The sequence below is a fragment of the Chrysochloris asiatica genome, unplaced genomic scaffold (assembly GCF_000296735.1).
Source record: "Chrysochloris asiatica unplaced genomic scaffold, ChrAsi1.0 scaffold00327, whole genome shotgun sequence".
In the NCBI taxonomy this organism is placed as follows: Eukaryota; Metazoa; Chordata; class Mammalia; order Afrosoricida; family Chrysochloridae; genus Chrysochloris; species Chrysochloris asiatica.
The window spans coordinates 1,646,321-1,672,909 of NW_006408845.1; the positions used below are offsets into that span (position 1 = coordinate 1,646,321).

At 38.3% G+C, this 26,589-nt stretch overlaps 1 protein-coding gene across 1 annotated transcript in view; it reads left to right on the forward strand.

Annotated features, from left to right (window-relative positions):
- The window catches only part of PRPF39 (pre-mRNA processing factor 39), a 54,120-nt gene that overhangs the window by 21,459 nt on the left and 6,072 nt on the right, over positions 1–26,589 (forward strand). The window contains exons 5-11 of the mRNA XM_006875441.1: positions 398–565; positions 22,965–23,130; positions 23,811–23,918; positions 24,375–24,539; positions 24,853–24,979; positions 25,268–25,536; positions 26,290–26,474. Of these exons, the coding sequence (XP_006875503.1) occupies positions 398–565; positions 22,965–23,130; positions 23,811–23,918; positions 24,375–24,539; positions 24,853–24,979; positions 25,268–25,536; positions 26,290–26,474 (1,188 nt within the window). The remainder of the gene's footprint in view (positions 1–397; positions 566–22,964; positions 23,131–23,810; positions 23,919–24,374; positions 24,540–24,852; positions 24,980–25,267; positions 25,537–26,289; positions 26,475–26,589) is intronic.

The following is a 26,589-nucleotide window of genomic DNA, read 5'->3' on the forward strand; positions in this document are numbered from 1 at the left end:
TTTGTTCTCCTTTCCATGAATTTTTGAAGCTCCCTCTTGTATTTCTGTAAATTCCTACTTGTCTTATTTGCCTTCTGCCTTAAATAAATATATCCAGCAAACATTTAAAGTTTAACAAATACATGTTGACTATGTTATTCATATATTTGCAGTGTTTTGCATTATAATTTTTATGTAATGGAAAATTATATCAAAAGTGCATTTATATGTTCCCTGTATGTTTTCTCATTCACCGTTTTTTTAATGCAGTTATATTTCTGTTTTCCTTTTAATTCTTACTTGCATGGGAAATAGTTGAATGCAATTTGAATTTACTGTTATACTTTAAATTTTAGAAATAATGTTTTCAATGTAATTTTATCTTGGAAAGGTAACTTACGAGTATTTAATTTTACAGAACTTTTGAGCATGCTGTTCTAGCTGCAGGAACAGATTTCCGATCTGACAGACTCTGGGAAATGTATATAAACTGGGAAAATGAACAAGGAAACCTAAGAGAAGTTACAGCTATATTTGATCGTATTCTTGGTATTCCAACACAACTGTATAGCCATCATTTCCAGAGGTAGGTGGATAAATAAGATCTCTTGATTATTCAGATAATTCCTAATATTGAGGGATATAATTCTTAAAATTATGTTAGATTATATGGAAATTAAAATTTTTTTACATGACATTCACAATATATTTTTTGTTTTGTCATTGTTGTATATGTCTTATGAATTGTTTAGGAATTTTACTGTTTTTAGGTGATGGTGGTGGTTATGTGCCGAGGAGTCACTTCAGACTCATAACGACCCCGTACAGGGTTTCCTAGGCTGTACATACATCTTTACGGGAGCAGAAAGCCCTTTCTTTCTCCCATGGAACTGCTAGTAGTTTTGAACTGCTGACTGTGAGATTAGTAGCCTGATTCATACTCATTTTTATCATGCAAAGTGGCAGGTGGTCTCAAACCTTGTGGTTTATAGTTCAGTGTTTATCATATGGAGCCACTATGCTTTTTATTTATTTCATGGATGAGAGGAAATTTCTCTTTTATCCGATATATTTATTTATGTTGTTGTTAAATTAACACAGTGGTTGACACATAGTAACTGCTTATTTGAAACTTAATGAATAATGTACTAAATATATGTTGTTGTGGTTTATAGAATACCTTATATCTGAAATAGTGTTAGCTGTATTTGACTTATTAAATTCTATCTATATTTAATGAGTCTCTGGGTAGTGCAAAAAAGGTGCTTGGCAACTAACCAAAGATTGATGGTTTGAATCCACCCAGAGGTACCTTGGAAGAGAGACCTGGTTGGTGGTCTACTTCAGAAAGATCACAGCTAGTGGAAACCCTGTGGCGCGCGCCCAGTTCTATTGTAAAACACATGGGGTTGTTATGAGTCTGAATTTACTTGACAGCAATTGGTTTTGCTTTTGGTTTTCTGTATTCTATCACTCCAGTATGAATCCCTTTTCCACCATGGTTTTTCTGTTATAATCAGTATTATTTTCATTGTAATGAGTAAAACACCTAATTTTGTGCACTCTATTTTCTATGTTCTATTGTCTGTGTACCTCACTGGTAGGACGTAGAAAATCTTTCTGAACAAGAGGACTGTGTTGTTAAAAAGTCTTTGCTCTTTTAAAAAACAGTTATGTTTTCTATATAACTAGTAGTATATTAGGACCTGGATTCCTGGTGTAACACCATAGGATTAGCACTTGACTTCAAGGTTGGTTTGAATTGCAAGATTGGCAGTTCAAACTCACCAGCCGCTCCTTGGAAACCCTATACAGGGTCGCTATGATTCAGAACCGACTTGACAGCACTTAACAACAACAATAGCAGTATTAGGACCTGTAAACTTACTTAAGTAAAGTAAATCATTTCTAAATTTTCTTTGCTATAAAAAGTAGGGAATTTTGTGAAGCATTTATGAAATCCTGTGAATCAGTTTGTTTGCCAGAGATGAAAAAAGAAGCATGTAGATCTGAATAAACTACCTCTGATTTTGATAAAATAGGAGATGGATGGGTTTTCAGGGTATAATGAACTAGGGAAACATTTGCTGAAAGACTGCATACACAGGATTCGGAATGCGGGAAATCCTGGTGAATATTTGTTGAATGAATGAATATTAAGGTATTTAAAGTTTTATAGGTCATAATTTATTCTTGGATATAAAGTACAGATACTGTATAAGAACACAAAAATTTTACTGATCATAAGGAAAGAAACATGACTAGCAAACATTTTCGGACTCTTGGTGTGGTGCTGTAGCTTTAGCACTGGAGTGCAAACCACAGAGTCAGCAGTTGAAAGCCTCCAGCTGCCCCTTCAGTTGTCCTCTATAGGGTTGCATTGAATTGGAACTGACACGACAGTACATAACAACCACAAGAACCAAACGTTTATTTACATAGTTTTTGTGTATGACAGAAAATGTTCTAAGTACGTTTATAACTCATTTAATCCTCATAATAACCCAGTAAGGTATGTTGTCAAGTGCCAACAAGTCGATTCTGACCCATAGCAACCCTGTATAGGGTTTCCAAGGAGCAGCTGGTGAACTTGAACCACCGATCTTGCAGTTCAAATGGTTTTGCAGTCTGGCGCATTAACCCACAGCGCCACACCAGGACTCCAGTAAGGTATGTTGTTGTTATGTGCCGTGGAGTTGGTTCCGACTCATAGCAACCCTACACAGGGTTTCTGAGGCTGTAAATCTTTACGGGAGCAGACCGCCTCATCTTTCTCCCATGGAACCGCTGGTAGTTTTGAACTGCTGACCTTGCGGCTCGCAGCCCGCTTCATAACCACTACGCTACCAGTAAAGGTATAGGTACCATTATTATCCCCATTTTATGGAAGTGGAAAATGAAGCACAGAGATTAAAATATTTGTCCAAGGTCACAGAATTAGTGTAGCCCCCAAATTTATTTGTTTGTTTTTGAAACTTTTTATGGTGAATTGAGTGAAGGTTTACAGAGATCATCAGTTTTATATTCAACAACTCATACACTTTGTTTCATCTCAATGATTGCAATCCCTTCCATGTCACAACAGTTATCCCTCTTCCTTCCTGTGGTTCCTATTTCTATTCCAACCACCTTCCCATCCCTTCTCAACTTTGCCCTTAGGTAAATATTGCCCTTTTTATCTTTTTGGTTGATCATTTCATGATGAGCATACTGTACTACTGTTGTTGTCCATCCTACATACCTACCTACTACTTGGCTGAAAATGTCGTGGCCCTTAAGTTTTTGGTATATTTTGTTGTTAAGTATATATACTTATATATACACACATTTATTTTTTTCAATGATTATCCTAAGGAGCCCTAGTAGCGTAGTGGATTACAAACTAGGCTGCTAACTTCAAGGTCAGTAGTTCAGATCTACTAGTTGCTCTACAGGAGAAAGATGGGTTTTTTTGCTTAAGGAAAAGCTTTATAGCCTCGGAAGAACCAACTTGGTGGTACACAACAACCACCATCACCAATGATTATCCTTTTAGACGTCTTTTAAAAAACTTTTATTGTGAATTGAGTGAAGGAGTACAGAGCAAATTCATCAATTTTAAATTAAACGGATCATATGCTTTGCTTCATTACATATTTGCAGTCACCTCCATGTACCAATAGTTAACAGCATTTACCTCTAGTCACTTAACAAAATTACATTCCTCCATATGTCTTCTGCTATCTTTTGTCTTTCCTCTGCTCAACTCCCTCTTGTATATTGTCTGGCCTGTCACCTTCTGTTAGGCTTTTAAAAATACATATACTAGAAATAGAAAAATATATAATAGAAATATATGGGATTGCATTACACTGCTGGTGTACAGTTTGCCTTCCACTTAATATGAGGGGGCTTCAAAAGGATTTGTGGAAAATGGAATTAGAAGATAATAGAATTTTTCCACAAACTTTTTGAAGCCACCCTTAGTATTGAGCCCTACTTTTCTTATCAGTTTACTTAGCAAATTCACAAGACTAACTGCTTTGAGAACTGCTAAAATGTTTTATTTTGCCTAATGTACTTCCCTTATTTAAAATAGAGAAAAGATACTGGATGGCATTAAGTACATCATCCATGAAAAGCAAAGCGTCGCTAAAAAAGTAGGAAAAAAAAAGAAAAGATCAAAGTGGATGTCAGAAGAAACTCTGAAGCTTGCGCTAAGCATTGAGAAGGTAAAATAACTGGAAGAAATGAAGTAAAAGGGCTGATCAAAAAATTCGAAGGGGCAGCTCTAGAAGACAAAGTCAAATATCATGAAATATGCTAAGACCTGGAGTTCGAAAACCAAAAGATAGTAACCAGGAGGCAGGCTTGCAGCATATGCCCTTTGGTTGTTTAAATGATTTATATATTCCTGAGTCTTTTTGTTTATATTCAGGAAAAAAAAAAAAAAAAGGGAATAGAAGCAAATATTGTTGAATGATGTTGTATGAGGAATTCTAATTGCAGTGAAATGAAATACAATAAGATGAGTGTAAAACCAATGTTCTCCCATCGCTCAATTCACAATAAAAACTTAAAAAAAAAACAAACCCAAAACCTCCCACCCTCTATCAAGGCAGCTACAAATTAAAGCATCTGGAGTGTTAGGGAAAAAAAACCAACTGAAAGAGAAGAACACCTTTAGCATTTCTAAGCTAAAATAACTGAAGAAAATATTCTAACCCCAGATTGCAATATTGAAGGATTCTGTGGGCAAAATAATTGAGCAATGCTGAATCAAAAGAAGATAGGAGGATTCACAGGGTCACTGTACCAGAAAGAATTACGCAGTGTTCAGTTATTTCAGCATGTACCATATGATCAAGAACCATTGTATTAAAGAAAGAAGTACAAGCAGCACTGAAGACATTGATGAAAAACAAGACTCCAGGAGTGATGCAGTGCAAATTGAAATGTTTCAATACAGTGATGCAGCACTGGAGGCATTCATCTGTGTCAAGAAATTTGGAAGACAGTTACCTGGGCAACCATTTGAAAGAGATCCATCCATATTTGTGCCCATTCCAAAGATAGGTGACTCAATGGAGTGTGGAAATCATATCAATATCACATGCAAGTAAAATTTTGCTGAAGATAATTAAAAAATTGTTGGATTTTAGGCAACTCTGAACTCTGTTGCAGGAGTTCAGGGGTGCCAGAAATTCAGTCTATATTCAGAAAAGGACATGGAACTAGGGATATTGTTGCTGACATAAAATGGATCTTGGCTACTAGGAATATACTTGTGCTTTATTGCCTGTGCAAAGGTAACATTACAAAGAATGGCTATTCTAGAACACTTATTTGTACTTATGAGGAGCCTGTACATGGACCAAGAGCCAGTTGTTTGAACAAAACAAAGGGATACTGAATAGTTTAAATTCAGGAAGGTATGTGCCAATATTATATCTTTTCAACACATTTATTCAATCTGTATACTGAGCAGATCTGAAAAGCTGCATTATATGAAGAAGAATGTTACATATCCAGATTAGAGGAAGAGTCATTAACAACAAGTGATATGCAGGTGGTACAACCGTGCTTATTAAAAGTGAATATGACTTGAAATCCTTACTGAAGAAGATCAAAGACTACAGCTTTTAATATGGATTGTATCTCAATGTAACGAAAATGAAAATCTTCACACTGAACTAATAAATAACATCATGATAAATGGAGAAAAGATTGAAGTTGTTAAAGATTCGTTTTGCTTGGATCCACACTCAAAGTCAAGAAATTCATCAAGTATTGCATTGGGTCTGGTGTGGCGCTGTGGGCTAATGCCTCAGACTACAAAGTCATTTGAACTGCAAGGTCAGAAGTTTAAGCTCACCAGTTACTCCTTGGAAACCCTATACAGGGTCATTAAAGGTCGGAATGAACTCGATGGCACTTAACAACAACAACACTGTATTGGATAAATCTTGCTGCAAAAGACTTCATTAAGGGTTCAGTAGCAAAGATGTCAGTTTGAGGATGAAGGTGCACCTGACCCAACCAAACCATGATATTTTCAGTCGCCTCATATGCATGTGAAAGTTGGACATTGAATAAAGAAGACCATAGAAGAATTGATGCACCTGAAATATGGAGTTGGTGAAGAATATTGAAAGTACTGGACTGCTAGAAGAACAAATCTGTCTTGGAAGAAGTACAGCCAGAATGCTCATTACAAATGAGGATGGTGGGACTTTGTCTCTCATAATTTGGATATATTACCAGAAAGGACAAGTCCCTAGAGAAGGACGTTATGCTTGGAGAAGTGGAAGATCGGTGTAAAAGAGGATGACCCCCCAAGGAGATGGTTTGATAATTGGCAGCAACACCGGGCTCAAACATAACAATCGTGAGGGGTGTGTAGGACCGGGTAATGTATCGTTTTCTTGTGCACAGGGTCAACTGCATCTAACAACATAAAGTTAAATTGTTTCACAGTTGCCAGGTACCAGTTAACATTTATTTCTAACCTCAAAGTCTCTTCCCATAAAGATTTATAGTCTTGGAAACACTATGGAGCCATTCATCTCTGTCTTATGGGATCTCTGTGAGTTGGAATCAACTTGATTGCAGTTTTTTCTTTAATGTACCAGTTGATATGCCATTTAGAATATGAAGATATGCAGGGACAGCCTGCATGAGGGGGTTCTCCGGAGGCAGACGGAGAATGAAAGCGACAGGGGGCTGGAGATGGTCAGTCAAGAGCGAGTTTTATTAGTTACAGTACAGCTTTAAGTACAGTCTTAGGCAGGAGGCGTATCCAGACATTAAAACAAAGCTAAGGTTTGTTTTTGCTAGATAACAGCTAGGCACGCATATTTCCTTCTCATTTTAGATTACTCCCCCAGCCACCTGGTCAGTGTGTTTTGTTCCCATAATCTTTGGCATGCAAGGTTTTCCTTGAGGTTCTCATCAAGGCGTTCCTTGGTTTGAGAACTGCCTCAGAGTGGGTTTCACACAGGTCCTGTTCTTGCTACATCTCCCCCTTTTCGTTTTTGTAAAGCAAGCAACAGAAGTGCTCCTTGTGATTTCTCCATAAAGCTTAATCTTCGCTGTGTGCATTTCCAGACTAAGGGCAGTAGAAGAAGAACAATGATAAATGTAATTATTCCAGAAATAATAGACCTTTTCCAATTATGAAACTGGTTCTTAGTATTAAATCCCCGAATGGCTTGAAGAAATGTTTCAGCTACATTAGAAGCATGATTAATTTGTATATACTACCTAAAGGTATGATTCTTCTGAGCTTGTAATTTCTTTATATCTATAGACATAATACCTCTGAAACCATATAGATGATTTTTCATTTTTGCTACTCTATTTCCCTATAATTACTTTCAGCTGGGGTCACACAGAAATTGTTGTACTGGCAATCACATTTAAGTGAATTTTTATATACTAATGCTACAATTTGTTTTCCTAGCCATGTTACAGATTGTTGCAAGTGTTAGAGACAATGTCTCTATTTTATCTTGTTGACTCCATAAATGATGCGCATTTTGCTGCCAGTCTTGAATGAATTCAGCATTTTGAATACTTTGACTTAAAGCCATGGTTGCTACGTCTGCTACTGTAGCAACCGTAACTGTAGCTATAAGTCCAAGGATAATGGCTACAAAGGTTCCAGTAAACCTTTTTGTTCTACTTAACACTTTACCCAACATTTTCATTAATACTACATGTATTTCTGCACTTTGTTCCCAGGGCTGGTTAAATTAATGGGAAGCCAAACTCCCATTTGAGCCTTTAACAAGATAATAGATAGTTTTTGTTATAAAGCTTATGATTCAAACAAGTATACAGTTTACAGGAATGACAAGTCAGACTTTTGTCAGTCACAAATAACATTAGCCTTTTCTTCCAATGAACAATTTGTTAAAAATTTTCCATGAGGACCCCAATCAATAATGGTGACTGTATCATTCTTTAGTACTTTAGCGTGTTCTCCTCTGCATCTTTTTTTTTTTTTTTTAATGTTCTATTGTGAATTATGTGATAAATTTACATGGAAGAACATTAGTTTTACATTCATCCTATCATTTCATTGCCATGGTTACATTCCCCTCCGTGCATCATCAACCAACCAAAGGGTGTAACCCTATAAGCCTGCCCCCCTCCCTCCCCTCACCCACATCAGCACACAGCCCCTCTCCCTCTCTGGGTCTAAAGTCCCCAGCTGCTCCATATCTCCATGACATCGTCTCTGCTTCCATCTCTGGCGTCACTGCTTCTCTGGGTAAGGTCCAGCTCTCCACTCTTCTCCTTTGATGGTCCCATGTCTCCTCTGCACTTTTGACCATTCTCATCTTTTAGGAACTGATTATAACTCATAAGAGAACATTCTGTTTGATTATTCTTTTGTTCAATAGTCACATTGGTCTCATTCTCATGAAAAGTAAAACCTCCTAACAATACAAAATGCCTTGTGTCAGTTTTTGCATTAATCCAATGATTTCACCCTTGCCATCCTATTTTTATACATGGTTTCCTCTCCCCTAAAAAGATAGTTGACAAATCCCAGAGTCAAATTAATTTATTTTCCTTCTTCTTGAGGGAACTGTGGACCTTTATCACTCCAGGGCTGGGACAGCCAAACGCTGTGATTCACAAAGAGTGTTGATCCCGATTCCTTCCATTCTATTAATTGAAGTAAAGGAGGATCAAAAAGTTTTGCCTGCTGTGCAGAAGTGAAGGAACTGGTTATCACCCTTTTTGTGGGACCCCAGTAAGCCTCTTTTCCTTTTCCCAAGTCATCCACAAAATAGGTATCTGCTCCTATAATGGGAGTACTCAAGACAGTATTAGAAATTGCGTATGAAGTACGTTTTTAAAAAATCCCAAAGTTTAGATTGAGGGTAATGAATTGAAATAATTCTTTGAAATTCAGCAACTGTGATTTTTTTTTTTAATGATTTATTGTGAATTATGTGATAGTTTACTGGGAGAATATTACTTTTACATTCATTCCATTGTATATCATCTCATTGCCATGGTTACAATCCCCTCAGGTCTTCAGCACACAGTCGCTCTCCCTCTCTGGATCTAAAGTCTCCAGCTGCTCCATTGCTCCACATCATCATCTTTGGCTGCATTTCAGGCATCCTCAGCAACTGCAATTTGACACTGTTTGTGCAAGTAAACTCACTCTAGGGATTTCTGTTCCAATTCCTCTACACAATTTCATATAATCAAAAATGTTACCAGCTTCTCTATAAGGTCTAATTGCTACTTGACAATTGTGATTTGCATTATCATAAGCCAATATTCTAAGAAGAGTTTCAGCTGCCATGGTATCACTAATCCATATCCCCTTGCTCACTTGCCTCTAATATACACTTTTCTACAGTAGATAATGCTTGTGAATTGCCTTGAGACAAAGGCACACTGGGGGCTGCGTTTTGCCCCGTCGTTTGCAGTGGTTCCAAAATCAATTTTACTAAAGACTTGTTATGTGCTGTGGAGTCATTTCTGACTCATAGCGACCCTGTACAGGGTTTCCGAGGCTGTAAATCTTTACGGGAGCAGAAAACCTCATCTTTCTCCCATGGAACAGCTGGTAGTTTCGAACTGCTAACCGTGAGATTAGCAGCCTGATTCATAACCACTATGCTACCAGAGCTCCTTACTAAAGACTAGGAGGTCCAGATCTTGGCTGGAATATTTTTTCCTTCACTATGTTCTTTTAAAAAATTTCATTTATTCTCTTTCATGTTTGTCAATCTAAGTTGCCCTCTTTGGGGAACCAGGGACAGTATTGTTCTATAGTATTTGGGGCTTATATTTACTGTTCACCTGACCTATGACCCTGCTACACCTTGGATATCCTAGGCTTTATGCCCTGCATTCGGTATCCCACCGAATTCTTTTTACTTACTTTCCAGGGTTCTCCTATGACCGTGACTTACGTTTAGTTTCTCTTTTGTTGAGAATCTTTTCCGGTCCCTGCTCGGGCACCGTTTGCATTACCATCCTGGTGGGGTGTGTGGGGGTGGTGACTCTCCGGAGATGAATGGAGAATGACGAGCTTTATTAGGTACAGTACAGCTTTAAGTCTTAGGCAGGAGGCGAATTCAGACATTACAACAAAGCTAAATTTTTTGCTAGGTAACATCTAGGCACACCTATTTTCTTTTCATTTTAGATTCCTTCCTCAGTCACCTGGTCAGTGTGTTTTGCTCCCATAATGTTTGGCACGCAAGGTTTGCTTTGAGGTTCTCATCAAGGCGTTCCTTGGTTTGAGAACTGCCTCAGAGTGGATTTCACACACAGCTGTTCTTCCTACAAAGATAAAGACCCAGAGAAGCTATGTGTGAATAGTCTTGCTGTTAAGTTGCTCAGAAATGTAGGGGCGTATGTTTTTTCAATAAAATGTATTCTGTATGCTATAATAGAAATATTTCTGTTGCGTTGTTGTTGTCGTTAAGTGCCGTGGAGTCAGTTCTGACTCTGTAGTGACCCTGTATAAGTTTTCCAAGGAGTGGCTGCAGAGTTTGAACCGCCAACCTTGTGGTTGAGTGCTTAGTCTTAAGGTAATATCTAAACTCCTTAACATGAAGGTTCTGTAAACTGGTCTAGCTTTTCAAGTTCAGTCTCTGCTCGTACTCAAGCTTTAGGCACATCCAGGCACCAATAATTTCCCAGAGGGCCTTGTTATATATATACCTTTATGATTAGAATACATTTTCTACTTCCCACTTGCCTGGTGAACCCATATTCTTCAAGAGAATCTACGTGAATGCTTTCTCTAGCTCACAGAATCAGTGTATCCATTCTGTCATTTTTGCCACTGTTGTACCTACATACAGTTAGATTTATCCTAACACTTATAATACTGCTTTGAATGTATTTTTGTCTCTTATGTCCTCTAAACACCTGTTAGTTTCTGAGGTTTTATTTTTTTGTATCCCTAATCCCTAGGATTGTTGTTAAGTGCTGTCCAGTTGGTTCCGACCTATAGTGACCCTTTATAAGGTTTCCGAGGAGCATCTTGTGAGCTTGAATTGCCGATCTTGCGGTTCAAACTGGCTTTGCAGTCCAGTGCATTAACCCATCCAACATATACAAGGGCTTTTCAAAAAAGTTTAGGAAAATGGAATTAAAAGTTATTTTTCCACAGACTTTTTGAAGCTTCCCTCATATTAGACATTCATTCACTCTTTAGTAAATAAACATTTGTTTTAGAGTGGAAGAGTTGAGGATCTATATCCTTGCAGTGCATGAGTTAACTTCATGTAGCTCTTCTATCTGTAGTCTTTGTAACTGCCACCAGACTTTTTACCTGATGGGTTTGGGTAAGAGAAGGTAGGAGAAGATGCTGAAAGAATTATGTTATTGTTAATTTTAACATTGTTGATTGTGATTGTAAAATCTTGAAACTTTTAACGGTGTGAGCCATCTCAAAAATAGAAACAGCGGTCTCATTATGAAAGAAGAGTGAGGGATAGAGCACGTCTTTTGATCCCTGCACATTAAACCCCCTTGACCCAGAGACAGAAAGCTGTGACATTGGAAGAGTGGCAGAAGAGTGACAGCAGCAAAACCAGGAGCCAGAGTACAAGATAGAACAAGTAAACAGGTAAACCAAAGTGCCTTCTAGCAGGAGACTCCCTTGTAGCATAGGGTACCTCCAGGCACTAAATTGGAGGAGCTGGGTTTGCTCACCCATGGATCCAAAGGATTAGCTAAATGGAATGTCCTTTAAGAGCTTTGTAACTTTCCAGAACAGGACAGAGGCCAGGCCTAAGGCCAGAGAAAGGCCTTCTTGGCAGGTACTATAGACAGGAAGCTGTTCTGACCAAAGAACTGTTTCCTGAAAGTTTCTGATCTCAAATTGTAATATGTTAACTTCCCTAATAAACTCCCTTAACTATGAGCATGATGTTTGATTTCTGTGTGGCCATTGTACTCAGTTATCAATCCCAGCTGATTAGAGCACGCTATGGGAGAATGGTTGTCAGAATTGGTAAAGGAGATTGAGGGGGGAGACATGCCTGAGCTTTGCCTGATAGGAGTAGGCCTAGGGTTGTTGCTGAGTTTGATTCTCTGACTCTGTGTGCCACTATTTAATATCTATACTACGATGATAATTTTCAGTTTTAATATTCATCTGAATATGTCATATAAATTCATCTTAGTATAAACTCTGTTCATTTTTATATTACATATTTGGGAATTGTTTATTTAGATTTTTTTTTTTTTTAATAAGGCAATCTACTTATTTTTCATTCCAGTGGTAAAATGGGTCAGGTTAAGGTTAAGTTAATCTCTGTAGCCACTGACTTTGAAAAATTTAAATTAGTTTCTTATGCTATTTAGATATATTTCCAAAGTTTTAATTTATTTGCATTGACTTCTCTTAGAAAAACCCAGGTTTACTAATCTAAATCAATTTTAAGAAACTTGGGGGAAATTCCATGAAGTTGGAGTATTTTTCATTTGTAGAAATATGTCTCATAAGTAGGTTGAATAGGTATGCCTAAGCCTGAATATGAAAACCTTTTTAAAGAAATTAAATTTTAACCTAAATATAGGGTAAAAACTTTGAAGTATTTTAACAACAGAAGGGAATCATAGTAAATTTTTATTTATTTACTTTTAAAAAATTTTTATTTTAAATGAGCAGTTTGTTGTGCTTTGGTGAAAGGTTACACAAAAAATTAGTTTCCCATTCAACAATTTATAAACAGACTGCTCTGTGATATTTATGTCTCCTTATTGATATTTCTGGTAGCAGTATTGGAGTAGAATTGTGAGTTATAAGAGGCTAGAAAATCAATTTATGTTTATCCATGTGAGAAGTGAGGAAGGAATAAAGACATATTTGAAAGGTCGAGGAGTTAGTATCTAATGAAATGTAAATGATAAATTAGGTGGAGGGTGCTGTCAAGCTGGTTCCAACTCATAGAAAACTTATGTACAACAGAACGAAACACTGCCCACTCTTGTGCCATCCTCATAAGTGTTGTTAAACTTGAGCCCATTGCTGCTGCTACTTTGCCAGTCAGTCTTGTTGCGGTCTTCCTCTTTTTTTGCTAACTGTCCATTTTAAAGCATGATAACCTTCTCCAGGGACTGGCCCCTCCTAATAATACATCTAAAGTATGAGATACGAAGTCTAGCCATCCTGGCTTCTAAGGAACATTTTAGCTGTACTTACTCCAGCACAGATTTGTTTGTTCTGGAAGAATACTTTTAATATTGTTTTTCAATGTCATAACTCTAATGCATCAATTCTTCTACTGTATTCCTTATTCATTGTTCAACTTTTATATACATATGAGACTACTGGAAATACTGTGGCTTCAGGCAGGCATACTTCATCCTCAAATTGACATCTTTGCTCTTGAACATTTGAAGAGATCTTGGCAGCAGATTTACCTAATGCAGTATGTTGTTTGAGTTGATTTCTGTTTTCATGAGTGTTGATTGTGGATCTAGGCTAAATGAAGTCTTTGACAACTTCAGTTTTTCATCCATTTGTCATGATGTTGTTTATTGGTCTGGTGGTGGTGGTGTGCTGTGGAGTCGGTTCCGACTCATAGTGACCCTGTACAGGGTTTCCCAGGCTATAAATCTTTATGGGAGCAGGACGCCTCATCTTTCTCCCACAGAATAGCTGGTAGGCCAGCAGTTCAATTCGTAAGAGGATTTTTGTTTTCTTTACATTGAGGTGTAACCCATAGTGAAGGTTGTGGCCTTTGATTTTCCTCAGAAAGTATTTAAAGTCTTCTTTGTTTTCAGCAAATAAGGTTGTATCATCTGCATATCACAGGTTGTTAATGAGTCCTCCTCCAATCCTGATGCCATGTTCTTCCTCTCTTCCACCTTCTCAGATTATTTTCTCAGTGTACAGATTGAATAAATACGGTGAAAGAATACAACCCTGACGCACACCTTTCCTAGTTTTAAACCACTCAGTTTCCCCTTGTTCTGGTCAAACAACTGCTTCTTGGTCTTTGTACAGGTTCTTCATGAGCAAAATTTAAGTATTCTGGAATACTAATTTTCTACCATGATTTCTATACTGTGTCATGATCCACACAACCAAAAGCCTTTGCATAGTCAATAGAGCACAGGTAAACATCTTTCTGGTATCTTTCAGCCAAGATCTGTCTGATGCCAGTAATCTGATATCCCTCATTCCATGTCCTTGTCTGAATCTGGCTTGCACCTCTGGCAATTCCCTGTCAATGTACAGTTGCAGCCATTTAAAAATTATCTTTAGCAGATTTTACTTGCATGTGATATTAACGATATTGTCTGATAATTTCCATATTCCATTAGGTCACCTCTCTTTGGACTGAACACAGCTATGAATCTCTGCCAGGTAGCTGTCTTCCTAATTTCTTGGCATAGAAGAGTGAGTGTCTTTAGTGCTACATCAATTTGTCGAAATATTTGAGTTTGTATTCCATTATTTTCCAGAGCCTTGTTCTTTGCCAGTTCTTTCAGTGCACCTTGGACTTCTTCCTTTACTCCCACTGACTCTTGATAATATGCTATTTGTAGAAATGGTTGAATGTTTACCATTTCTTTTTTGTACAGTGACTTTGTGTATGTATTCCTTCCATCTTTCTGTGATGCTTTCTGCATCACTCAATATTTTAACCATAGAATCCTTCAATATGTTAAAGTCAAGGCTTGAATTTTTTTCTTTAGTTCTTTCAGTTTGAGAAATGCTGACCATGTTCTTCCCCTTTGGTTTTGTAAATGCAGGCTTTGCCATTTCATTATAATACTTGACATCTTTCCAAGCTGCCCTTTGAAATTTTCTGTTTAGCTCTGTTGCATCCTCTTTTCTTTCATTTGCTTTAGCATCTCTGTGCTGGAGATCAAGTTTTAGAGTCTCTTCTGACATCCATTTTGGTCTTTTCCTTCTTTCTTGTCTTCTTAATGGCCTTTTGCTTTTCTCCTATATGATGTTCTTGATGTCATTCTACATCTCTTCTGGTCTTTGATCATTAATGAATTCTTGAGATGATTTCTAACTTCAGGTGGGATATGTTCAAGGTCCTATTTTAGCTCTCGTGGACTTGCTTTAATTTTCTTCATCTTCAGCCTGAACTAGTATGAGCAATTGATGGTCTGTTCCACAGTCTGCCCTGACCTAGTTTTGACTAATGATGTGGAGCTTATCTACCATCTCTTCCCACAGATGTAGTTAGTTTTCTGTGTATGCCATCCTTTGAGGCTCATTTGTTGTTTAAAAAAAGGTGTTTGCAATGAATTAGTTATTGGCCTTATAAAATTCAGTCATATGCTCTCCACCATTGTTTCTCTCACCAATGCCTTATTATCCCATCATTCCTCTTTGTTTCCAACCTTTGCATTCCAGTCACCAGTAGTTATCAACACATCTTGATTGCATTTTTGACCAATTTCAAACTAAAGAAGTTGAAAAATTCTTCAATTTTATCTTCACTGGCTCTAGTGGTATTGGTGTGTTGCTGTGGAATAACGCACTAGACCACAAGGTCTGTTTGAACTGCAAGGCTGACAGTTGAAACTTACCAGCTGCTCCTTGGAAACCCTATACAGGGTTGCTATGGGTCGGAACCAACTTGATGGCAATTAATAATAACAATGTAAATTTGAATAATAGTGGTATTAACTGGTCTTCTTATAGATGTTGTCCTATCACAGACAGAATTATACTTCAAGATACATCTTGAAATGTTCTTGATGATGAATGTGACACCATTCCTCTTTAATTTGGCATTCCCTGCTTTGTAAACCATATGATTTTCAGATTCAGAATGGCCAGTACCAGTCCATTTCAGCTCACTAATGGATATCAATCTCTCTGCATTCATTTCATTTTTGACAACTTCAAATTTTTCTAGATTCATACTTCACACATTCCGAGTTCCGATTATTAACGGGTGTTTACGGCTGTGTTTCCTCATTTTGAGCTGTGCCACGTCAGCAAGTAAAGTTCCTTCCAACCTGAGGAGCTCATCCTCTGGCATTGTATTTGCCGATATTCTGATACTATTCATCCTGTTTCAGTATTCAGTATCCTGGACCTGTGTGATAGTGTTCTATTGCTATTTATAAGGTTTTCTGTGGTTGTACATTCAGAAGTAGTTATCTTCTCCATCATAGTCTTAGTCTGGAAGCTCAGCTGAAATCTGTCTACCCTGGGTGTACCCTGCTGGTATTTAAAATAGTGGTTGCATAGCTTCCAGCATCACAGCAACCCTGTTATTTGTAAGACCAATAACTAATTCATTGCAAACGCCTTTTTTTAAACAACAAGGCAAAGCCAGCATAGTGTGACAAACTGAGTTGTGGAAGTGGAGGGTAATTGGGGGGTACTTAATGTTGATAATGCCGTTAATGAAATGTTGAGGGAGGATGAAGTTGGAGACATGTTGTATATGAGTTTCCTGTGGTACACCAAGGAGCCCTGGTCATGCAGCAGCTAAGCACACTTGAATAAGAACTGCAAGGTCATTGGTTCAAACCCACCAATGCTCCATGGGAGAACGATGTGACATTCTGCTTTCATAAAGATTACACCCTGTGGTGCAGTTCTGTTCTATCCTGTTAAGTGCTGTTGAATTGATTCCAACTCATAGCAACCCTGTAAAGGGTTTCTGAGGAGTGGCTGGTTGGTTTGAACCCCCAACCTTGTTGTTAGCAGTCAGAATTATCTCACTGACCATGGGTATTGAGATGTGTAGATGTTTTTGCACCTCAGCCTAGTATTTTCATTATGGGAGAAGAAAGCCTTAACTTTCTTCCACAGAGCGACTGGTGGATTTGAACTGATAAACGACAATTTTTCAAAACTTTTTGCTTAAAACTAACCTACATTTTTAAATGCAGTGTTACCAATTAGATTTACTAATCTGGAATTTAGGAGAAAGATTTTTGCTTGAGTTCTATAAACCTCTGACTTCATATTGTGGTGTGGTGGTGGCAGGACAGGACAGGCATCAAACTCAACATCAGCATTAGCCAAAGGCTGATAATTCCTTTGAAGCGAAGGTCAGACATGCCTCAACTCTCCATCCTTTTTTTTTTTTTTTTTTACCATTTTTGACACCAACCATCCCTCCCAAGGCATTCTATGCCCTTGCTGGATTCGGTAATCCATTGCAGTGGCTAAATATAATTCACAGACATATTCACAATTAGGATTTTCTTAGGGAAGTTAATAGATTACAATTCAGGATCATAAATGTTCAAGATTACAGTTCTAATGTCAGGAGAATCTGTTTTCAGCTATATCTGCAAGCATGCCTCTGTTTGGTCCTCTCTGCCATGTGGCCCCTTGGCATCTGTCCTGTTCAGACAGTGTTACAGAGCTCTTTAGTTCTGCCAATAAATACTCAAAGGCACTCCACCCCATCAGTAAACCTCAGCCTGAAGACACAGCTCTAGCTCCATGTGTGAGCAAGCCTAGCTTTCCAGGTAAATGCCTGGGAGGTATCGTAGTTTGCAAGCAAGTCTCTGTCTAAAGCATTCCTCTTTATATTGCATGGACTGGGAAGCCTACAGCTCTGTCATGTGCTCTTGGTTCTACTGCCTCTGCTGTACCTGTGTTTCTGCCACATCTTTTACTGTTTCTGGTGTCACAGATCTCTGACGCCTATATCAAGGAAGCTCAGTGCACAGAAATCTTGGGGTTCAATGAATGCGCGTTTCTCCTGACTGTTCTTTTTTGGTGGTAGTTATAGCCCCCATTTCTGCTTCTGAGATGGCTCATTTCAAACCTAGCAGATGCCAAAACTGTCATGCCATGTTTATAGAGTTCCACACACCCTATTTTCATGGCCCTTTGCCACGTTATGGACTCCTGCTGTGGCACTGTAAGATAAGCACTTGAACACAAGGTCAGTTTGAACCGGGAGGTTGGTGGTTCAGACTTCACCAGCTGCTCCCCGGAACTCTAAACAGGGTTCCTATGAGTCGGAACCAACTTGCCAGAACTTAACAACAACATCCCACATTTATCAGCACTGGACAGGTAACGAAACAACAACAAAAAAATTCAACTTGCCTAGGTGAACATCAAGACAAGTGGTTGGGTCCCCTCAGGGCAAACCCCCTTCCAAGACTAAGACTCAAGGGGAATACACGAGCAGGCATGGGGTCTGACTGGTGACCACGTTGGTCACCAGTAAGGGGATGTAAAGGATAACAGCAATGAAGCTGTGAGCTAAGTCTGACTACGTTCAGTAGACTGCTGTGAACCCGGGTGGAGACCTGGTTGGCCAGCGGTATGGCAAGACGTGGGGACTTTTTGACCCAGAGACAATAACATAGTCACAGAGGACTAAAGTGGAGAGTGAAGCGTCCAGCTGATAATGTATATGCACAAGAACACCCAAATTTTCAGATAATATTCACTTTGACCTGGCTTCAATGACTGAATGATCAGAACTCGACTAGAAGAAGAAAGAAGAAAAAAAAAGAGTAATCTGATACAACTTGACCTACACCTATGGATGCAGTAGCTCAAAAGAGGGAACAAATCTTTATAGCCAGGATTATTCCCACCCCCTCCATATACAGAGTAGACAAGGATAGGCAACTTGGACATTGGCTACCCAAAATGGGTGGGTGGGTGGGGGGCTATAAAGGCAAGAAGTGTGACTGGCTTACAAGCTTCCACGAGGGAACCTAGATCCAGAGGGTGTGGAGGAAGGTAGAGTCTCCACTGAGTAGTATCCAATCTGTCTAGTTGGGGCTGTTAAAAGGAGATGGGGATAAGACTCTTGTGGTACAATAGTGAATAATTGCTGTCAGGACTGACTGTGAGGGTTGGAAATGTAAAGGTAGACATTCTGTAGCAAAAGGAGGGGAGTGGTTGACTTTACAGTCCAGGAGGCAGAGATCCCTGGGACCATCAAGGGAGAAGAGCGGAGAGCAGGACCCTACCCAGAGAAACAGTGACACCAGAGATGGAGGCAGAGACGATGGCTTGGAGAGATGGGTGGGGGACTCTAGACCCAGAGATGTAGAGGGGTTGTGTGCTGTGGACCGAGGGACAAGCTTGCAGGGTGTACCCTTTGGCTTTTTGATGATGCACAGAAGGGATTGTAATCATGTTAATGAAACAGTATATGATAGGATGAATATAAAGCTAATGTACTCCCATGTATCACATAATTCACAATAAAAACTTAAATTCAAACCCAGCAGTCACTCTTTTTTTTTAAGTTTTTTAATTGTGGATTTAGTGAAACTTTACTGGGCAGATCGTCAGTTTTACATTCAACAAATCAAACACCTTGTTTCATTATAATGATTATAATCCCCTCCATGTACCATCAGTTAATATCAGTATTTCTCTTAATTCATTTTAGCTCTTTTAAAAAAAAAAACAAAAACACTTAGGCATATATAATAATTTACAACACTAAAAGGGCGCTTTCTATAAGTTGGCCTCCTGGCTGCCAGCTCTTAGTCCTTCTTGCCCCATGAATCTAGAGTCCTCAGCTGTTCCCTCTCTCCATGTCCCCATCTCTGCTTCCATCTATGGTGTTGCTGCTTCTCTGTATAAGGTCTCTCATTCCACTTGTGCTCTTCTCCCTTGATAGTCCTTGGGTCCTTTGTTTCTGGACTGTAAGATTAATCACTCCCCTCTTTTTGTTACAAAACTACTTTTACAATTGTGACAGTTGCAATTAGTCATGATAACAGTTGCTACTGAATCATAAGAATCTTATCCCTATCTCTTTTAACCAGACCCATCTTGAGAAGATGAAAACTATTCAGTGGCGACTCTTTCTTCCCCCACACACTATTAAACTAAACTCCCCCTTGAAACATAGTAAGCTAGTCACTTCATGCCTTTATCGTCCCCTCATTTTAGGTTGTTGTTGTTAAGTGCCATCTAGTCGGTTCCCATCCATAGCAATCCTGTATAGGGTTTTCAAGTGAGCTTGAACCACTGACGGTGTACACGGCTCAAATGACTTTGCTGGACCCAGCGCATTAGCCCACAGCGCCACACCAGGACTCCTCATTTTAGGTAGCCAGTGTCTAAATTGCCCATCCCTATTTACCTGTGTGGAGTCCTGGTGTGTACTGTGGGTTAATGCGCCACTTAACAACAACAATCTACCCAGTGTACAGAGGGATAGCATTGATACTTATTATGAAGACTTCTTCTGTGTCTGTTGGTATTTAGAGGGAGCTCTGGTAGCATAGTGGTTACAAATCGGGCTGCGAACCTTAAGGCCAGCAGTTCGAAACTACCAGCCGCTCCGTGGGAGAAAGATGAGGCATTCTGCTCTCGTAAAGATTTACAGCCTCGGAAACCTTGTACAGTGTCGCTGTAGGTCAGGACCGACTTGACGGCACTTAACAACAACAAGTAGCGTAGTGGTTATGAATCGGGCTGCGAACCTTAAGGTCAGCAGTTTGCCAACTACCAACTGTTGTGCAGGAGAAAGGTGAGGCTTTCTGCTCACGTAAAGATTTACAGCCTCGGAAACCCTGTACAGGGTCGCTATGAGTTGAAACTGACTCCACGGCACATCACCACCACCACCTCCATGAGTATAGTTCAAGTTCATCAAATTGTAGCAATTTACCCATGTTTCCTTTATCAAAACTTGTTTTTTTTTTAATCTTTCTATAGTTGAGTTCTGAGTATCCAGCCATCGAGGCTAGGTCAAGTGCATACCAGCAGTCACTCTTGAAAACCATCTTTAGGATCACTATGATTCTGAACTGACTCAAACAACAGTAGCAGCAATCCCATGTGGATAACCATGTACCTTATTTATGTATTAAAAACCCTTGATAAGTGCTGTCATATCAGTTCCGACTCATAGTGACCCTGTATTAGGACCCTAAGTTGTGTTTGAATCACCAGCCTTGCGGTTAGCAGTTTAGTGTCCTACAGTGCCATACCAGGACTCTTCCAACTCCGTTAGTGGGTTACAAGTACCTCCTGTTTGCAAAGTTCTAAGGAGCTCTGGTAGCGTAGTAGTTACGAATTGGGGTGCTAATCTCAGTCACCAGTTCAAAACTACCAGCTGTTCGTGGGAGAAAGATGAGGTTTTGTGCTGCCATAAACATTTATAGCCTTGGAAACCCTGTGTAGGGTCGCTATGAGTTAGAACCGACTCCATGGCACATAACAATCCAGTCATTTGGCAGGAATTACAAAGATGATAGCTAGAAGAGTAAGTCACACTGCACAGCAGTTACAGTTTTGGGGAATCATCATGTAACTTAGGTATAATTTCAAACCGAATATTGATGAAATTGACTAGAAAGTATATAGAAGTGAGAACAAAGTGGAGAGTGGAATTCTTGGGAATTCTAGCATTTAGAGGCAGGTAGCCAACTGCACAGCAGCTCAGAACATCAGCAGGAAAGAGGAACCCTCAAAGGAGATTGAGGAACTGTCAAAATTGGAAAGTACAAATTCAGATACCAGAGGAAGGAATAAGGTTCTAAAAGTAAGGTATGGTAAACAACTTAAATACCGAATACATTATTAAGCTAGAAGCTGTACATCAAGGGTGGGGTACATTTGGCCCACGGGCCGTATAAGGCCTATAAAATCATTTGGTCTTGGCCTGGCCCTGTCAAAGCAACTGCAGTTCCTGTCATCACATTGCTGTTAAGTGCCATCGAGTCTGTTCTGACTCATAGCAACCCTTTGTAGGGTTGCCGAGGAGCAGCTGGTGGGTTTGAACTGCCGATCTTGTGGTTCGCCGTCCAGTACTGATCCTACAGCGCCACACTGCTTGCTGTGGAGTTGGTTCGACTCATAACGACCCTACATAGGTTTTCCGAGTCTGCAAATCTTTTGGGAGCAGAAAATCACATCTTTTGCGGAGCGGCTGGCAGATTCGAATTGTTGAGCTTGCGGTTAGTAGCTCAGCTCATAATCCACTACACTACCAGAGTTCCTTGCCCATCCTGTTACTGTGTTGTGAAGTGCTGTCGAGTCCATCACATTAGGGGTGAGTTAATTAAATGTTTTACCAATTTAGCAGGCTAAGTTTTAAGTTGATAACTTTGTATGGTTTTCAAATGATGTTACAAATTTTGTTAGAAAAAAAGATTCCCCACCCCTGCTTTGCATGAACCAAGTATCCTTAATTTTGCATTTAAGAGACAATTGGCAATTTCAGTGATAACAGGCACATTGAATGAGGGGTAATTGGGAGTGGCAACAGCAAATGTTTGTTGCTCACTCACAGGTGCATACCTGTTGCAGCTAAGCGCATACCTGTTTTGACTCATATCCTACTAGACTGGGTAGAACTGTCCCATAAGTTTTCTAAGACTAATCTTTATAGAAACAGATCATCAGGTCTTTTCTCCTACAGAGCTACGGGGTGGGTTCAAACTGCCAACTTTTCAGTTTGCAGCTGAGCGCTGTCACCAGGGTTCCTTCCACAATGCAGATTACTGTTTTTAATTGTACAGTTCCTATTTTATAGGAGGAACTCTGGTGGTGGTGTAGGATAAGCACTAAATTGCTATCTGCAAGGTCGGCAGGCAGTTTGTACCCACCAGCCACTCCACATTCCAGCAGAAAACATGAGGCTGTTTCTGTTATGATTTACAGCCTCAGAAACCCTACCCAGGGTTGCCTGCTGTGAGTCAGAATTGACTCGATGGGAGTGGGTTTGGTTTATTTTACAGATGAGTAAACTTAAGATTTAGAGAAAGGGAAAACATGCCTGAAGTCACTTAACTGACAGTACTGGGATTTGAATTCATGCCTGTCCATGCCTTCATCCTACTACAGTGACCAGAAGGAAATGATGTGTTTGTTGTAACAATTTGAAAATTTTATCATGAGATTAAGATGTCTGAGGATAATACTGAAACAAAGGTAAGACCTTTACTATATAAGGAGAAAAAGGGTATGATGTTTTAGTTCCTTTTTAGAGTTCCTCTGAAAGAGTAATGTGTGGTAGGAATCTAAAATGGGCTGTAAAATTACACTTCACATATAGATCTGTATCTTTATTGTCTTTCTTTAGATTTAAAGAACATGTACAGAATAACTTGCCTAGAGATCTTTTAACTGGTGAACAGTTCATTCAGCTGCGAAGGGAATTAGCTTCTGTAAATGGACATAGTGGTGATGATGGTCCTCCTGGTGATGATCTACCATCAGGGGTTGAAGACATAACTGATCCAGCAAAGGTAACTAGACTTATTCAAAATTCCTTAGTACATGAGAAACCATGCATGTGTAGTATAGTGAATGTTGTTAAGTGATGTGGAGTCAGTTTGACTCATAGTGACCCTGTGTAGGGTTTCCAAGAAGCAGCTGGTACGTTTGAACCGCCAACTTTGTGGTTCGCAGTCCAGTGCTTATCCTACAGCGCTACAGTAAACTGAATACTAGGCCCTAAGGCCAATTTGGGGACTCTAGATGCTGTGGTTTAAATATGGGTGTATTGTAGAGAATCTGTTTTACTAGGAGACACCTGGAAATAGCTCAGGAGTATTTTGCTGGCTTTGCTCTGCTGGTTGTTGTGTGTCGTTGAGTCAGTTCTGACTCATAGTGACCCTTGATAAAGAGTTTTCAAAGCTGTGCATCTTTGTGAGAGCAGAAAGCCTCATCTTTTTCATGTGTAGAGGCTTGGGTTCAAACCATGACTTTGTGGTTTGCAGCTGTAATGAAATTGCTTAAGTGGTTTATTAGGAAACTGTGTTGTAAGTTTTAGTATTGTTAACTGTAGTTTATACAAAATTGTTAATTTGAAAGCCACCACTATTTTGAGATTAAAATATCTGCGAATACTTAAAAGTTAGAAAGATGTATTTAAAACTCTTAGTATATAACTTTTGTGATTTAAGCTTTCTTTTTTCCTCCATAGCTTATTACTGAAATAGAAAACATGCGACATAGAATCATTGAAATTCATCAAGAAATGTTTAATTATAATGAGCATGAAGTTAGTAAAAGGTGGACATTTGAAGAAGGTGTAAGTGTTTTTATTTTGTAATAGTCATAACTTAAGATGTTCCTTTTAAGTATACAGTAAAATGAATTATGGCAAATGTATATACATTAATTACAATTGAGGTTCTCAACATTTCTTTTAACCCCGAAAAGCTCCCTTAGCCCCACTTCCCAATCATTATTTCTCTACCCAATTCTGGCCTTAAGCAACCACTGGATCTTTGTATCAGTATAGTGTATTTGTTTAATTAAAAAATATACGACTAAGGAATAACTATCTGAACATAACAATGACTGAGTAGACAGAAATGTACTTTTATTTCTTCAATTCATAAAGCTAAAGTCATTTAATTTTTATTTTTAAACAATGAACTACAATTTTAAAACTTTAATCTTTAATTACATTTTAGATAGTTTACATTTATACTCATGCTTAAATGTTGGTTTACTTTCATTGACATGCCATACTGTATTACAGATTAAAAGACCCTATTTTCATGTGAAACCATTGGAAAAGGCACAGTTAAAAAACTGGAAAGAATATTTAGAATTTGAAATTGAAAATGGGACTCATGAACGAGTTGTGGTCCTTTTTGAAAGATGTGTCATATCTTGTGCCCTCTATGAGGAGTTTTGGATTAAGGTAAGACAATTGCTTGCTCTTAAACATACATTTTTATAAACATTGATCTAGTGACTAACCTTTTTTGTACTTCTGTTGAATGTTGTTCATATAACTATATCTGTTGCATTAGGAGATGGTCTGCTTGCAACCAGATTTGACTGCTGCATATGCCAACCTCGTTGCCTCTCTTCGTCCTTCCTTACAGAAACTAGTCTAGTGGTTCAATAAAGGTGCTGAATGGGTTTAAAAATAGAATTTTATCGTTCTGTCACATATTTAATGTCATGCTCAACTGTAAATTATTCAGTATTTCCTCTGTTTCTGTATGTAGTATGCAAAGTACATGGAAAACCACAGTATTGAAGGAGTGAGGCATGTCTTCAGCAGAGCTTGCACAATTCATCTCCCAAAGAAGCCTATGGTGCATATGCTTTGGGCAGCTTTTGAAGAACAGCAGGGTAAGAATGAAGAAATTCTTTTGAGAGTTTTAGGGATGGTACAAAAGCAGAGGTTGGTAAAAATTTTTATATAAAGAGCCAGATAGTAAATATTTAACACTTTGTGGACAGTAACTACTCAACTCTGCTGTCATAGCGCAAAATAACCTTTGATAATAACTTAAAAAATGAGTAGGGCTGTATTGTCACTTATTTAGCAGAGAGCTGGATATAGTCCCTGGGCTCATTTGCCAACATTGTGCATAAAAGGTCTTTCAGAAATTTAAACATTTAATTACTATTTTTTAGGTAATATTAATGAAGCCAGAAATATCTTGAGAACATTTGAAGAATGTGTTCTAGGATTGGCAATGGTCCGTTTAAGAAGAGTAAGTTTAGAACGACGGCATGGAAATATGGAAGAAGCTGAATATTTGCTTCAAGATGCCATTAAGAATGCCAAATCAAATAATGAATCATCGTTTTATGCTATCAAACTGGCCCGCCATCTTTTCAAAATACAAAAAAACTTACAAAAATCAAGAAAGGTGCTTTGGGAAGCAATTGAAAGAGATAAAGTATGTATTTAAATTTCTAAGAATATTTTCCATTAAAAAACCCCGTTGTTTTTTACTTTGGCAACTATGATGACAGATTTGGTCTGTATGTAATATATTTTATTACAGAATGAAGACAACAGTCCCTCTAAACTGATGTTGCCATTCCATTTTTCTAATTAGTCTGAATTAAACAGTTGGGAAATTTTGAGTTTGATAGGTGTTCTGAGATTGTGCTACTTTGTATTTTCTCTACCTTTGTAAATTTTACAACAAACTTGTTGATCATTAAATACAATAAACTGGGAGAACCCTTTATAAACAACAGCATGGCCATTGGCTGTATTGTAGTAGTTGCATCAATGAGATATTCTCTTTTCTAAGTATTTCCTTTTGTATGTACCATTAGATATAAGACAAAGTGTATAGAAATTTTTTCATTTTTTAGATACCCAGTTATTGTTGGGTCTGAGACACAAGTTTAATGATAATTAGTTTATTTCTAATTGTGATTGCAAGCCAAGTTAGGACATAAAGTATAAATTTATTAATAATTTACATAGCTTAGGGGGTTAGTCTTTATACGTATAAAGTCATTATGTGTCAGTGTATGCTAAGAAGTATTTTTAACCCCTCTAGATATATGTTGGTAAGATTACCAGGAGTTACCAGTGTTAAATTTTTAAAAATTGAGACAGAATTAAGGCATTAAAAGTATATATGCTTTAATCAAAAGTATTTTAGAAATAACTATTGATACTGCTTTTAACACAGGAGAACACAAAGTTGTACCTCAATTTACTTGAAATGGAATATAGTGGTGACCTCAAACAAAATGAAGAAAACATCCTAAATTGTTTTGACAAAGCTATACATGGTTCATTGCCTATTAAAATGAGAATTACATTTTCTCAGAGAAAAGTGGAATTTCTTGAAGATTTCGGTTCAGATGTTAACAAGTAAGATCTAATTATATTTTCTTTTATTGGCAAATAATTCAACATTGGTATTTGTGGATATGAATTTGAAGACTTGTACAAATTAATGCACTGCTAAGTTTAAAAATGGAGTCCT